General features: G+C 38.0%; 1 protein-coding gene across 1 annotated transcript; it reads right to left on the bottom strand.

Annotated features, from left to right (window-relative positions):
- Positions 1-8,674: 8,674 nt before the first annotated feature.
- On the bottom strand, positions 8,675-11,152 carry LOC141602313 (uncharacterized). Its single transcript, XM_074422616.1, has 3 exons — positions 11,043-11,152; positions 10,071-10,672; positions 8,675-9,981 (listed from the first exon to the last, which is right to left on the bottom strand). The coding sequence occupies exons 1-3, from the start codon at positions 11,150-11,152 to the stop codon at positions 8,675-8,677; spliced, it is 2,019 nt and encodes a 672-aa protein (XP_074278717.1).
- Positions 11,153-12,708: the final 1,556 nt, after the last annotated feature.

Below are 12,708 nucleotides of genomic sequence, written 5' to 3'. Positions count from 1 at the left end.
AGGAGACCAAACATTGCTTATCCACTCTAACCTCGGTCCCTTTGTTGAGCCAGCTTAGTTTATATGGGCAAGGATGGTTTATGGTAGGAAATGAGAGTTTCTCAACCAATGTACTTGATGCTACATTAGTACAACTCCCTCCATCAATGATTAAGGTTTATATTGAACTCACAAGAAAGGCTTCTTCCTAAGACTAACACAACAATGGAATTTTGTTAAACCTTGCTCTGATAACCAATTTGAAATGAAACACTCAAGACTCTAATTTTGATTGAATATGACTTGAATTGGACACTGAATGGGACTGTATAAATATGATAAAACGGCTAAAAACCGAATAGAAACTCTTGAGGACTGCAATCGAACAGTCGACAGGGCTGTCTGGCACCACGGTATCCTGAACTCTACAATCGAATAGAGTACCAAGCGTGATTGGGATATGACTTAATCAAAGCACTAAGCCACTAGACTAAGCCTAACGGAAATTTCAAGCACTAAGCAAAGAAATTACCCAACTCTAAGCACTAAGAAATAGAAGGTTCTCCAGCACTAAGCAAAGAGGATTAGTAGAAAATAAGGTTTCTAACTTGTGTTTATCATTCATCAAATCTGAAAAATGCATGAGAAAAGCCTTATTTTAATAGGCCAAGCCAAGCAATCCTCACCATCCATCTAACCTAGCATCTAATAGTCCAAAAGATCCTAGAAAACCGGTACAATAAGTGGCCCAAGGCCTTACACAAAGTTCTTACACAAGTTGAAAAACAAATGCTAAAAACAAGGAAAGTAAACTAATAGGACAATGATGATTTAAACATAGAGGAAAACTCTTGTGTAAGCTTCCAGGGTCCGGCCACCAAGGTATATAAGAGCTAGAGCATGTAAGAAAAACTGAAGGGGTTGTCTTGGACAAATTGGGAAGCTTGAAAGCGACATTTGTCCTTGTTGTTGCAAATCGTGCACAAAGGGGCCACATCGGTTTTGTTCTTGTTTATCCCCTTGATTTGTTCCTTTCCAAGTCAAAATATCCTAGCCAAAAATACTCTAAACTCTGCATAGAAGGTTTCTAGGCCATAAAGTGCCCCCCATGTTCTTACACGAATTTCAAATTGGACCCTATTTCGGTCAAGGGACCAAAACCGGGTTCATGGGCGCTTATTGTGGACTGTTTTGCTTAAAACTCTCCCTCTTGAAAATTATTTGTCCTCAAATCCTCGACATCATCATCACTAAACTCTTCATAGTAAGGACCTAATTCCCAACATGGAAGGTGGCATGGGTTCCCAATAAATCGACCTTGTACTTATCATACCCAACTTGACCAATGACCTTGAACGGACCTTCTTCCCTCGGCCTGAGCTTATCCCCTTTTGTAAGGACTCCTAGATTGCATAAACGGACCCAAACTTGATCCCTAAATATGAATTTCGTCCTTTGCTTAGGGTTTAAGGACTCTCCCTTGCACTTGAGTTGAGCATGAAATGAAGGCTCTTGTTCATTTCATTTCTTGACCCTATTTCCTTGATCGCCCGAGTAGGCACTTGACTTATCATTGCATTCATTCCCAATTAGACTAGTGGTAGAGGAGATGGGATAATTAGCTTTTACTTCATCAATGGTACTCTCGGCCCCATTCTTGACAAAGAGTTCCTCTTGAACTCGTTCCTTGGTACCATCACACTTGAATGTCTCTTGTGCAATTGAATACTCCCCTAGTTTGTCCTTGAACTTGTGAACACCATGGTTGAACGAAGGATGTTTAGGGACCTCGGCCTTCACTCTTAGGCTAGAATTTGGAGGAACATCTTCATAGACCTTGACCCTTGTTTGGACCATATTAGTGAACGGTTCATCTTGTTCTATGGACACATGCTTGTCATGGAGAACGTGATCATCTCCCCATTCACCCTTATCTTCGATTTTCTCGGCTTCTTGGACCAACATCGTCCCCTTAGAAGATTCAAACACGGTTGATGGTGGAAGTGGCGCTAGAACAATCTTCTTTTTGTCAAAGTTAAAGGCATATGTGTTATCCTTCCTATGATGTACCGAGTTCTTATCAAATTCCCATGGTCTCCCAAGTAACAAATGAGAAGCATCCATAGGTAAGACATCACAAAGAACCTCATCAACATAGTCCTTCCCAATTGAGAAGGAGACCAAACATTGCTTATCCACTGTAACCTCGGTCCCTTTGTTGAGCCACCTTAGTTTATATGGGCAAGGATGGTTTATGGTAGGCAATGCGAATTTCTCAACCAATGTACTTGATGCTACATTAGTACAACTCCCTCCATCAATGATTAGATTACTTCGGCACGCCCCGAAATTCAATTCTCATGCAACTTCCGGGTAGGGGTGATGAAAATTATAACAATCCGGAACGGATACGGAAGAGGTAGGAAATCAAATAAATTGGAATGGATAGAAAACTTTCGCTTACATCGGTGACCAACACTTTAAAATAAACCCTTGACACGAGCTTGTCAGTGAGATGAAGTTAACTTAACCCGAAGAATGGAATTCAAGAAATTAAGGCAATACTTCCTTTGTATTTTAAACAAACCACAAAATTTTTTCAATAGTACACTTGAAATATGATGAATTTTGTAAAATGATGCAAATTCAAAAATCAACTCTAGGAATTTTACCAACTTTGTAAAATGTTCTTCCCTATTATGCAATTTTTAATCAAACTTGATTAAAATGTGAATTGTAATATTAAAACTCTAACATTACGATGATTTGTTTTAAATTTCTTAAAATTTTAATACGGAATAAGCCGATATAAGATGGCACATGTCGCTATAAGCCAAGTTCACAGTATTAAGAATCAATTAGCACAAGAAACTAACTTGGTAAAAGTCAAAATACGAGTAGGTATAGTACTCATTTTAGAAAAATTTAAGACGGATAAATCTCTCATTACTTCACAAGATGTTATAGTCAAAGCTTAAGTATATTTGTCACAACCTTTTCGGAAAGTTTGTCACCCCTTTAGGGCGTAAAAATTCAAATCATTTTATGATAATTCCCCAATAAAATTATAGTTTCACAAAACTATTAAACCATGTTTAAGATGAAATAAAAAATTGTTAATATTCTCACTTAGTTCAAAATTTTTTTGGGCCAAATCAATGATGAAATCTTCATTTTTAAGACGATGTAGCACACTACTAGTGAAGATAGTAGTCTTGTAAAACGATTAAACCAAGCTCCACTTATGAAAGCTCAAAATCTTGAAGATTAAGATAAACTTTTGAGATGAAATTTTCACATACAAGATAAAATTCAACATCATTAATAAATATATATAAAGCCTTTGTTATCCAATTAGACCCAACAATGAACACAAAAATCCAACAATTGACTCAAGAACACAAGTTTTTAAGCTCGTCCATGGTGGACAAAATTTCAACGTAGGAAAAAATCTTGATAAAATTTGAACAAATATGTGTAGATCTACCCAAATCAAGTTTGGAAAAAATGAAGAAGGTGAACACTATTACGCGGTCAAAGTTGAGAAAACGGATGAAGAAAAGTGGAGTAACAAGGTGTAATCCAAACAACAAATTACCGACATGGAGTTTGAAATTATTTTAAGATAAACCGACGTCTAAGTTACGAGGTTTGAGGTAGAAATGAAGAATATGTAAGATAGAGAAAAGCAAAAAATTTCACGAGTTTCTCAGCTCATCAGACCCACTCGGCCGAGTGGCAAATTTGCCAGAAGTTTTCCAGTTTGTGGAACTTTCCCACTCGGTCGAGTGACCAACCCACTCGGTCGAGTACTGCCCTACTCGGTCTAATGTAGCCTCGTACTCACTCAAGTAATCCTTTACGGCTTTCAATTCACGATTAAATAGAACTATGATATTCCATGCATCACAAAGAAAGGTTCGGGAGTCCACCGACCCTTGGTGACCCATCCTGAGTTAGCTCATATGGCATCATACTCGCCGTCTTAACACATTACCTCCATACTCATAACTACTCTACTAACAATCAACATTTATGCCTTAACGATAGCACTAACAAGTTTAAACACGCATATGATTTATCTGGATGCTAAGATTGGGGACTAACGTCCCTTATACCAACACACACCAATTGTTCTAAAACATGTTATACACATTAGCCTACTCATCCATCTTTCACATACTAACATTTACCCCACAAACCTCTATATCATGCAAGAAACTCAACAAAATCGTAACACACATATAATCATTCAACATATCACGTCATGTTTCCCGACTCGTAACCACCCACATAGTGACCAACCGAAACAATAGGATTTAGTTTTGAGATGAGGGATCCTACACACCCAAAACCGACCTCCTATTAAACTCAAGTCGGGTTCCTTTTCTTAGACACACCTAGGTTCATTTTGGTTCATTGGTTTAGGTTCCAAAATCGTCGCTCTGATATAAATTTGTAACACCCCAATTATCCGGCCAAGATAATTGAAGGCATTACCATCTCGGTTTCCCGAGGTAGTGTTTCAAAAATCCAATTAAAGAACATTTTATAAATAAAAGGTTTAATGAATTACATAACCATAAAGAATAAATAAATGAAATACAACTCGGCTATGATTATATCGTCTACCTAGTGACTATGTACTCAACTCCAAAGTTCGTAGCGCAACCCGAATCCCGATCACGTCAACAAGCCAAACCTGTACTCAACCTTCTCCCCATATGATCAAACATATCATATGGATAGACACATACCACCTCGGAAATAGGTGACAATTACACAGACAAACAACACGTCAGTTTCAATAAATAAAGTGTGACACGACTCGAAGTGTGACGTATGCAACATGACTATAATATGAATGAAACACTAATATCCAACCATCACATCGGTACTGGGACACGCCCAGACATGTCCACAACCACTGGTGCCAGGAACATGTCCATGACACCACACTCATAAAAGGTACTCGGACCACGTTCGTGGTACCGGGCCCGAGAACGACTCGGATCCCTTGCCAGACGTCGTGCCTCACCCACATGAGTCCCTCCAAACTCAAGCCATTAATGTGCACATCCCTCTTGGGGTGGGAAGCTCCAAGAGGTGACTCAAGCGGAAGACGGTCTCTCAACCGCCTTCCGTCTCCACAACAACCACCATATCGTCACCAACCTCCAACATACAAGATAATTATAACAAATGCAAGACAACACTTTATATGCCAAATACCGACTCATCAAATCGACTTAACCATCATTACATTGTGATACGTAATAACCATCATGATTTTCCCCTTTATGACATGATTAGTGACTAAACATGTTATAATGCAATTACTCTAATTAGGTGAGATTAGCTACAACATTATCCATAAAACATGTAACAACCACAATATTGAAACCGAGTAGGATTAATCTACCTCTTAGCATACTCCATAAGCCATTCAAAATCACCAAGGATCCATCATATAAAACTGTCTCATCCTACATACATTACATAATAACTATCACAAAGCATTCTACAACAACTAATAATACTAATTACCCTCTAGTTACTCCACCTAATTAATCAATCCCTAATTAAAATCCCATAATATAACTACTAGCAAGGTTAGGGTTTACTAGTTAAAGAACAAAGGGAAAAGTTGAGTATAAACTTACAAGTGTCAAAGGATGAGCAAGAACAAGAATTAGGGAGTGAATCTTCAAAGGAATGAACTAGATCTTGTGGGTAATATATAGTGCAAAGTTTATGAGTTTTAGTGAGATAGAGGGATAAGGTTAGGATTAAAAATGGGGAAAAAATCTGAAAAGAGAGGATTGAAGAGATAAGGTTTTCACGCAGTTTCTAGTTGAAAGCGACCAGCACTCGGTCGAGTGCTCGGTTCACTCGGTCGAGTGAACCATCCACTCGGTTGAGTGACGAGTTTCCAGGAGCTAGGCCAAAGAACACTCTATCGAGTAATAGAACACTCGATCGAGTAGGACTACACTCGATATCGAGTAACAAAACACTCGATCGAGTATACGCCGTTCTCAGCACTGGCCAGTTTTTATAAAATAGTCATATCTCACTTGTTTCTTGGACATTTTGGGCGTGTGACCTACCGTTGGAATTTTAAGGGAACAAGCTATCACCTCGAATTAGAATCACATCAATATCATGTCTACATCTCAAGTTATGACAGTTTTAAGACGGCCCTTCTACAGACGGGCATTATCAAAACTCCACTAAGTCTAATATAGGTTATACTCGGTCCACTTGGTCTACTCGGTGTATTGAAGGCCTTAGAACTACGAGGTATTACAACGGTGTAATTTAATTAATATATAAAATAGTGTAAGACGGTATTACCTTACGATCTCGAGGCGGAGGGGCAAAAGACGATCTCTATTCTCTCCATTTTCTCTTTTAAGAAATGTGTGGTGGATGAAATGATATTGTGTATGGATAAGGTGTGTGAAGTATATATAGGGTAGTTAGTATGGTAGTATACGTATATATATATACAATTATATATATATACATATATATATATATATATATATATACATATATATATATATATATATATACATATATATATATACATACATATATCGTATATTATTTTGCAAGAAAAGCAAGCCAATTTTATTCATCCATAAAAGGGAATAAGAAGGCCAATCTTACAAAATAGAACCACTAGTAGGCTACTAATCTCAGCTAGTTAAACCAGACAATATCTCCTCTTCATAAGAAGAAGGAGTCACATGTAATAACTTAACACTAACTAAAAATTGGACTCTACGAATGACATAATCCGCATCATGTTCCACATTGTTGAAAATCTTGGAGTTTCTTTCTTCCCAAATACTATAGGTCAAAGCATTCAGACAACTAGAGACCCAAAGAGCCTTCCAATGTCTCCTATGCCGCCTGTGTGCAATCCAGTGCATTTCATTCTTTAAACGCATAGATCGACCTCTCAGACCCATCCAGTCCAGCAACTGCTTCTAAATATGACTTGAATAACTACACTGAAAAAAGAGGTGTGGGTGATCTTCACTGGCAGCCTTACAGAGCACACAACGATTCACCAACTGCATACCCCTGAGAGTGAGTTGATCAATAGTAGCCAACTTACATTGCATAGCAAGGACAGCCATGAAACTATGCTTAGGTACAACAGCCTTGTTCCATACTGCCCTTACCCAGCTGATTTTCCTGCTTGGCTCTCGAAGAAAATCATACACCTTGTGAAGCTGCATTTCCCCCCTGTAATACAAGCTAATAGGAATGCCCTAGCATCACCAATACTTCCTGCTTTAGCCACTAGTTCATTTCTGACTTTCAGCAAACTCCTCCAACTCTCTGAATGGCAGCTCTTAACTGACATAGTCCTGAAATCCCCATGCTTTATATTGTATGTGCGATTCCAGTTTGCCCATAAACTGTCAGAATGAGTATCAACTATCCATATCCATTTACACAGAATATATCTATTCCAAGACAAGATCTCCTTGATATTGAATCCCCCTTCAGAATGTGGTGTACAGCAGGAGGCCCAACTCTTCATAATCAACTTCCTTTGGCCATCATCAGAACCCCATAAGAAATGCCAACAAAATTTGGTTATAAGCTTGATCACACCCTTTGGAATCAGCAAAGTGGAACACTAGAATTGCTCAAGTCCAAAGATGACTTTGTTAATCAAACTAATTTTCCCAGCATAGGATATCTTCTGTTTAGCCCAAGAATGTAAGCATTTCTGCACTTTACTAAGTAAGTCAGCAAACATACCCTTATTAAGCTTCCCCACATTCAAAGGAACACCAATATATCTAAATGGAAATTCACCCTCCACATAATTAGTATCCCTCAGAATAGATTATTTGACCTCCTCTCTAACCCCTCCCATATAGATATTAGTCTTGTCTGGATTTGCCTGCAAGCCAGATAGCTGTGCAAACAAATTCAAAGACCGAGTCACAGCTTGAACAGAAGGTACATCTCCCCTGATAAAGAGCATAAGATCATCAGCGAATATGAGATGGTTCAGCCCCAGTTTCCCACATTTTAGGTGATAAGAGACCTGGTGTTCATTATGAATTCTCCTTAATAATCTTGAGAGAATCTCCATACTCATCACAAAGAGGAAAGGAGAGAGGGGATCTCCTTGCCTTAAACCACTCTCCCCTTTGAAAAAACCTTCACTAACCCCATTCACCTTAATGCTAAACCAAGTTGAAGTTACACAATCCATTATCCATTTCTGGAACTGAGGGGGAAATTTTAAAACTTGCAACATCTGAGCAATAAAAGTCCATTGCAGAGAGTCGAAAGCCTTCTTAATATCAACTTTAATCAAGCACCTGGGTGAGATGCCTTGCTGCCCATACCCCTTAACCAATGATTGAGTAAGCATTATGTTTTCAAAGATACTTCTGCCATTTACAAAGGCCCCTTGCTCCTTCCCCACAATCTCAGGCAACACAGTTTTCAACCTAGCACAAATGATCTTACTAATAGTCTTATAGAAAACTGTACAGCATACAATTGGTCTATAGTCCATAACAGTTGACACCACCTGGTTTTTAGGAATTAAAGCAAGCAAAGTAGTATTAGCTTGTTTAGGCATAGTACCTTTCCTAAAGAAGTCCTTGACTGCTGCACAAAAGTCCTGCTGAACTATGTTCCATGATGTTTTAAGTTATTGAGCTGAAAATCCATCTTGGCTTGGACTCTTATTAGAATCCATAGAAAATAAAGCAGATTTGATCTCTTTATCATCAATATCTTTACAAAGAGATTCCCAAGCTGATTCAGGAACTATAGGACCATCAAGTATGACAGTATCCAAACTAGTAGTAGTCTTCCTCTGTCCCAATAACCAAGTATAGTATTCCACAAATGCAGCATTAGTCTCCTGAATCCCTTCCCTTATATTACCATTCATATCCTGAATTTTCCCAATAAGTGTTTGATGCTTCCTAGCAGCTATTCTGGAGAAGAAATAGCTGGTAGGAGCATCCTTATATTTAATATCTTGTATCTTAGCCCTTTGGAGGAGAGAACTTCTTTCAGTCTTCCTTAGAATTAAGTAACGAGCCAGCAATTCCTCTTCCTGAGCAAGAAGAAAAGGGTCCAGAGGGGAACCTTGTAACAGTCTCTGACTAGTCTCCAAAGCTTCCCTAGCTGCAATAACCTTCTGAGTAATACCAGTATAATGAGTCTTATGCAAGGAAATAAGACTCCTCCTAACATTTTTCATTTTTGTGAAGAGCCTGAAGATGTGATTACCTTTGACAGTTATATCCCAAGCTTCAGTAACTTTCTCCCTATAATCTTTATGATCCTCCCAACAGTTTAAATAACTGAATGTCCTCCTTATTTTATAGCCACCCTTAACTTCCACCAAAAATGGGGAATGATCAGAAATTCCAGAAGGTAGAATCTGAACATTAGTAGTGGGAAATTGAGTAAGCCATTCAGAATTAAGAAGGACTTTATCCAGCCTAGACCAAATTCTAGCAGTAGGGTCTCTTTTGTTGGTCCAAGTATGCTCAAAACCAAAACTATGAGCATCATCAAGAGAACAATCAAGCAAACATTGATTAAAAGCCATTATCTCAGTAACTGAAGGAGGATTAGGGCCAATCCTCTCTCTCATGTCCCTGACAATGTTGAAATCCTCAAGTACTATCCAATTAGTAACAGTACCAGACACACTTCTGAGCTCATCCCATAACCTATCCCTATGTCCACCATCATTACTGCCATAAATGATAGTGACATAGATAATCTGGTTTGAGATATGATGCAGAAGTCGCAGATGAATGAGTTGATCATGTAAACTTGAATTAAGAAGTGTGATTTTCCTAGAATCCAAAAACACCCATATTCTACCATTGTAATGGTGAGAATAGTTATTAATAACAGAATAAAAAGGGAACTTCCTAATAATATCAGCAGAGTTATTAAGCTTCACCCTAGTTTCCAGAAGTCCAAACACTTCCACTTTATTCTTAATTAAGTAACTTTTAATCTCCTACTGCTTTATTGGATCATTAAGACCCCTAATGTTCCAAGAATAAATTATCATTTGCCTGGATTTGGAGGTTCCCCAGCCTGAGGGACCTCAATTATGATTTCCTCCACTACCCCTTCAGACTGTAAAACAGAGTAGTTATTGCTAACTGAAACCCCAAGTTGTACAGTGTCCATTTCCTGCCTTTCCTCATTCAGAGTAATGACCTCAACAACATCAGTGTCAGTTTGACCTAGCACATTGCATTCTGAGCCTTCCTCACTTTCATTAGGTAGAGAGTGCTCTTCTGGAACAATAGTTGAACCTAGTCCTTGACATTCTGAGCTCAATTCAACTGTTCCAGTGGAGGACTCAACCCCTAACTTAGGAGGAGAATGGCCTAGCACATGGCTTCCTGAGTCGTGATCACCTTTGTTATGAGAGTAATTAGTCTGAACTCGTCTATATTCCTGAACTCCCTTTTTACTTTTCACCTCCTGAAGTCTATTATTGATTTTGGTAAATTTGCACTTCTCCTTTGTGTGTCCCAACTTCCTACAGCATTGACAATAATATGGCAACCATTCATAGATAATCCTTTGGGGAGTTTCACCATGGTAAGGAGAGGTTAACGAGACAGTTGTGGGAAGGTCTCCTGCCACATCCACCTCAACCAAAACCCTGGCAAAAGATAACTTGGACACTGTACAACTTGGGATAACTCGTATATTATTATTATCATTACAACTTCTTATTATTATTATTATTATTATTATTATTATTATTATTATTATTATTATTATTATTATTATTATTATTATTATTATTATTATTATTATTATTATTATTATTATTATCATTACCACCTTATAGTAGTTATTATTATTATTATTTTATTATTCCATCTCATACATAATTCATAAAAACAATATAAAATATATATATTTATAAAATACGGGGTATTACAGTCTTCCCCCTTAAAATGAACTTCGTCCCCGAAGTTCGCCCTACTCTCTCCATTTCTCAAGTCTCATCACCGATTCTCAAGTACTCTCTCGAGGTTCTTACTGTCATCATCACTCTCATTGTGCCAATATGATTCTCATCAGGCTCACACAAGCTCACACGTTTTCCTTGATCGTATATCCTCTCTTTACTCATACGCTACTCATGTGCATATTACGCTCGTTTTCCTCCTTTAAATTCGCAATTGTTACATTCACTCCTCCTAAAAGAGAACTTCGTCCCGAAGTTCAACTAGTAAACCTCATAATGTGCTCTCATGCGTTCATTACTAAATTCCACAAATGACTATGTTCTAGATTCAACACTCTCTCTTACTCATTACAAATCGGTAATGAGACCTCATGTAGTTATAATTCCATTGATATAATTTCCCATCTACAAGCCTCCTAAAGGTCAAGTGCCAGGTCAAACCCACGGTTCCAATCTATATTCCCATAAATAACTCCCCATTCATGTTGGTTATGTATACGCATCTATCGCAGGGTATAACTCGATTATTATTACATATCTATATCACTTCAAATCTCATACATTCACATGTATGCACATCAATCACGAATATGCGGACTCCATGAAACAATCAAATAATGTAAAATTTATCGTTATGTGACTCAACCATGATCAACATTCTCCTTTCCGAACATCATGCCATGCATATACCGCGCCAAATCCACCACATGATCACACATGTGTTTTCATATCCGTTTTCATCCATCATCAACACTTCCGCTCATACGAAAGGCCATAATCACAATCATGCAAATGACCTATGTGCGACACATAATTTGCATTTTTCATCTTACTTTTACACAACAAAATAAAATCATGTCGATTAACACACATTAACCCGATTATCACACCATTTCTGTCGTCCAATTACACATGTCAATAAGAAATTTCATTCACTTGCAAATTGCCACACCATCTAATCAATCGTAAACAATTCACAGAATATCACCCATGTAAGGTCAACATGCTTATCCAAACACAAGTTAACTAATATAAACCGCGAAATAAGGGTACCTGCTTAATATTTGGTCAAATATTAACAAAAAAAACTGTTAAGGCATGCCACTTGGTCGAGTGTAGGAGGCCACTCGGCCGAGTAGGCGACCACTCGGTCGAGTGTCACCTGGGCAGAAGATTTTTGTTATCAACTTGGTTCCAAACTTTCCTATTTCATTATACAAACTCTAATAGACTCCAATGGTGACTAATACACCATTATGGCCATCATTACTACACAATTAAGATAAAATATCCGAGACATACTACCGACACAAGCATACTATTTCATAGTTCTTTTCACAATCGTTCTACCTCCTCCCCCACACCCGGCGACGGTATCACCATACCATCACCAACAACCAATATAGTCACATCTAGACCTAGTAAACAGATTTGGTCGTGTCGTGTTCGTGTCCGTGTCAACATTAAACGGGTCACAACTACCCCAACCCTAATCCGACCCAATTACATAAACGGGTCACTTGTCTCAACCCTAACCCAGTCCATTTAATTTTTCTATAACCCACTCGACTTGTTTAACCCATTTATCTTTTAGCAGGTCATTTTTAACCCACATAACCCGTTTAACCCAATGAACTAATAAAATAAATTAAGCTTTATAGCGCTATTATCCCAAAAATGATGAATGAAAATGCTTATTTTTATGTTGTTTGGTTGGGTTA

Source organism: Silene latifolia, chromosome 9, assembly GCF_048544455.1.
Source record: "Silene latifolia isolate original U9 population chromosome 9, ASM4854445v1, whole genome shotgun sequence".
Taxonomy (NCBI): domain Eukaryota; kingdom Viridiplantae; phylum Streptophyta; class Magnoliopsida; order Caryophyllales; family Caryophyllaceae; genus Silene; species Silene latifolia.
The sequence above is the reverse complement of the archived record's forward strand: the minus strand, read 5'-3'. Positions and strand labels throughout refer to the sequence as shown.

Bases quoted from the DNA above. Each gene is read 5' to 3' on its own strand.
- LOC141602313 (XM_074422616.1), bottom strand. From the start codon at position 11,152: ATGAGTAAAGAGAGGATATACGATCAAGGAAAACGTGTGAGCTTGTGT. The intron at 10,673-11,042 runs GTACTTGAGAAT...ATCTTTTGCCAG, and splicing joins ACAGTAAGAACCTCGAGAGA to GGTTTTGGTTGAGGTGGATG. The intron at 9,982-10,070 runs GCAAATGATAAT...TTAAGAATAAAG, and splicing joins TGGGGAACCTCCAAATCCAG to TGGAAGTGTTTGGACTTCTG.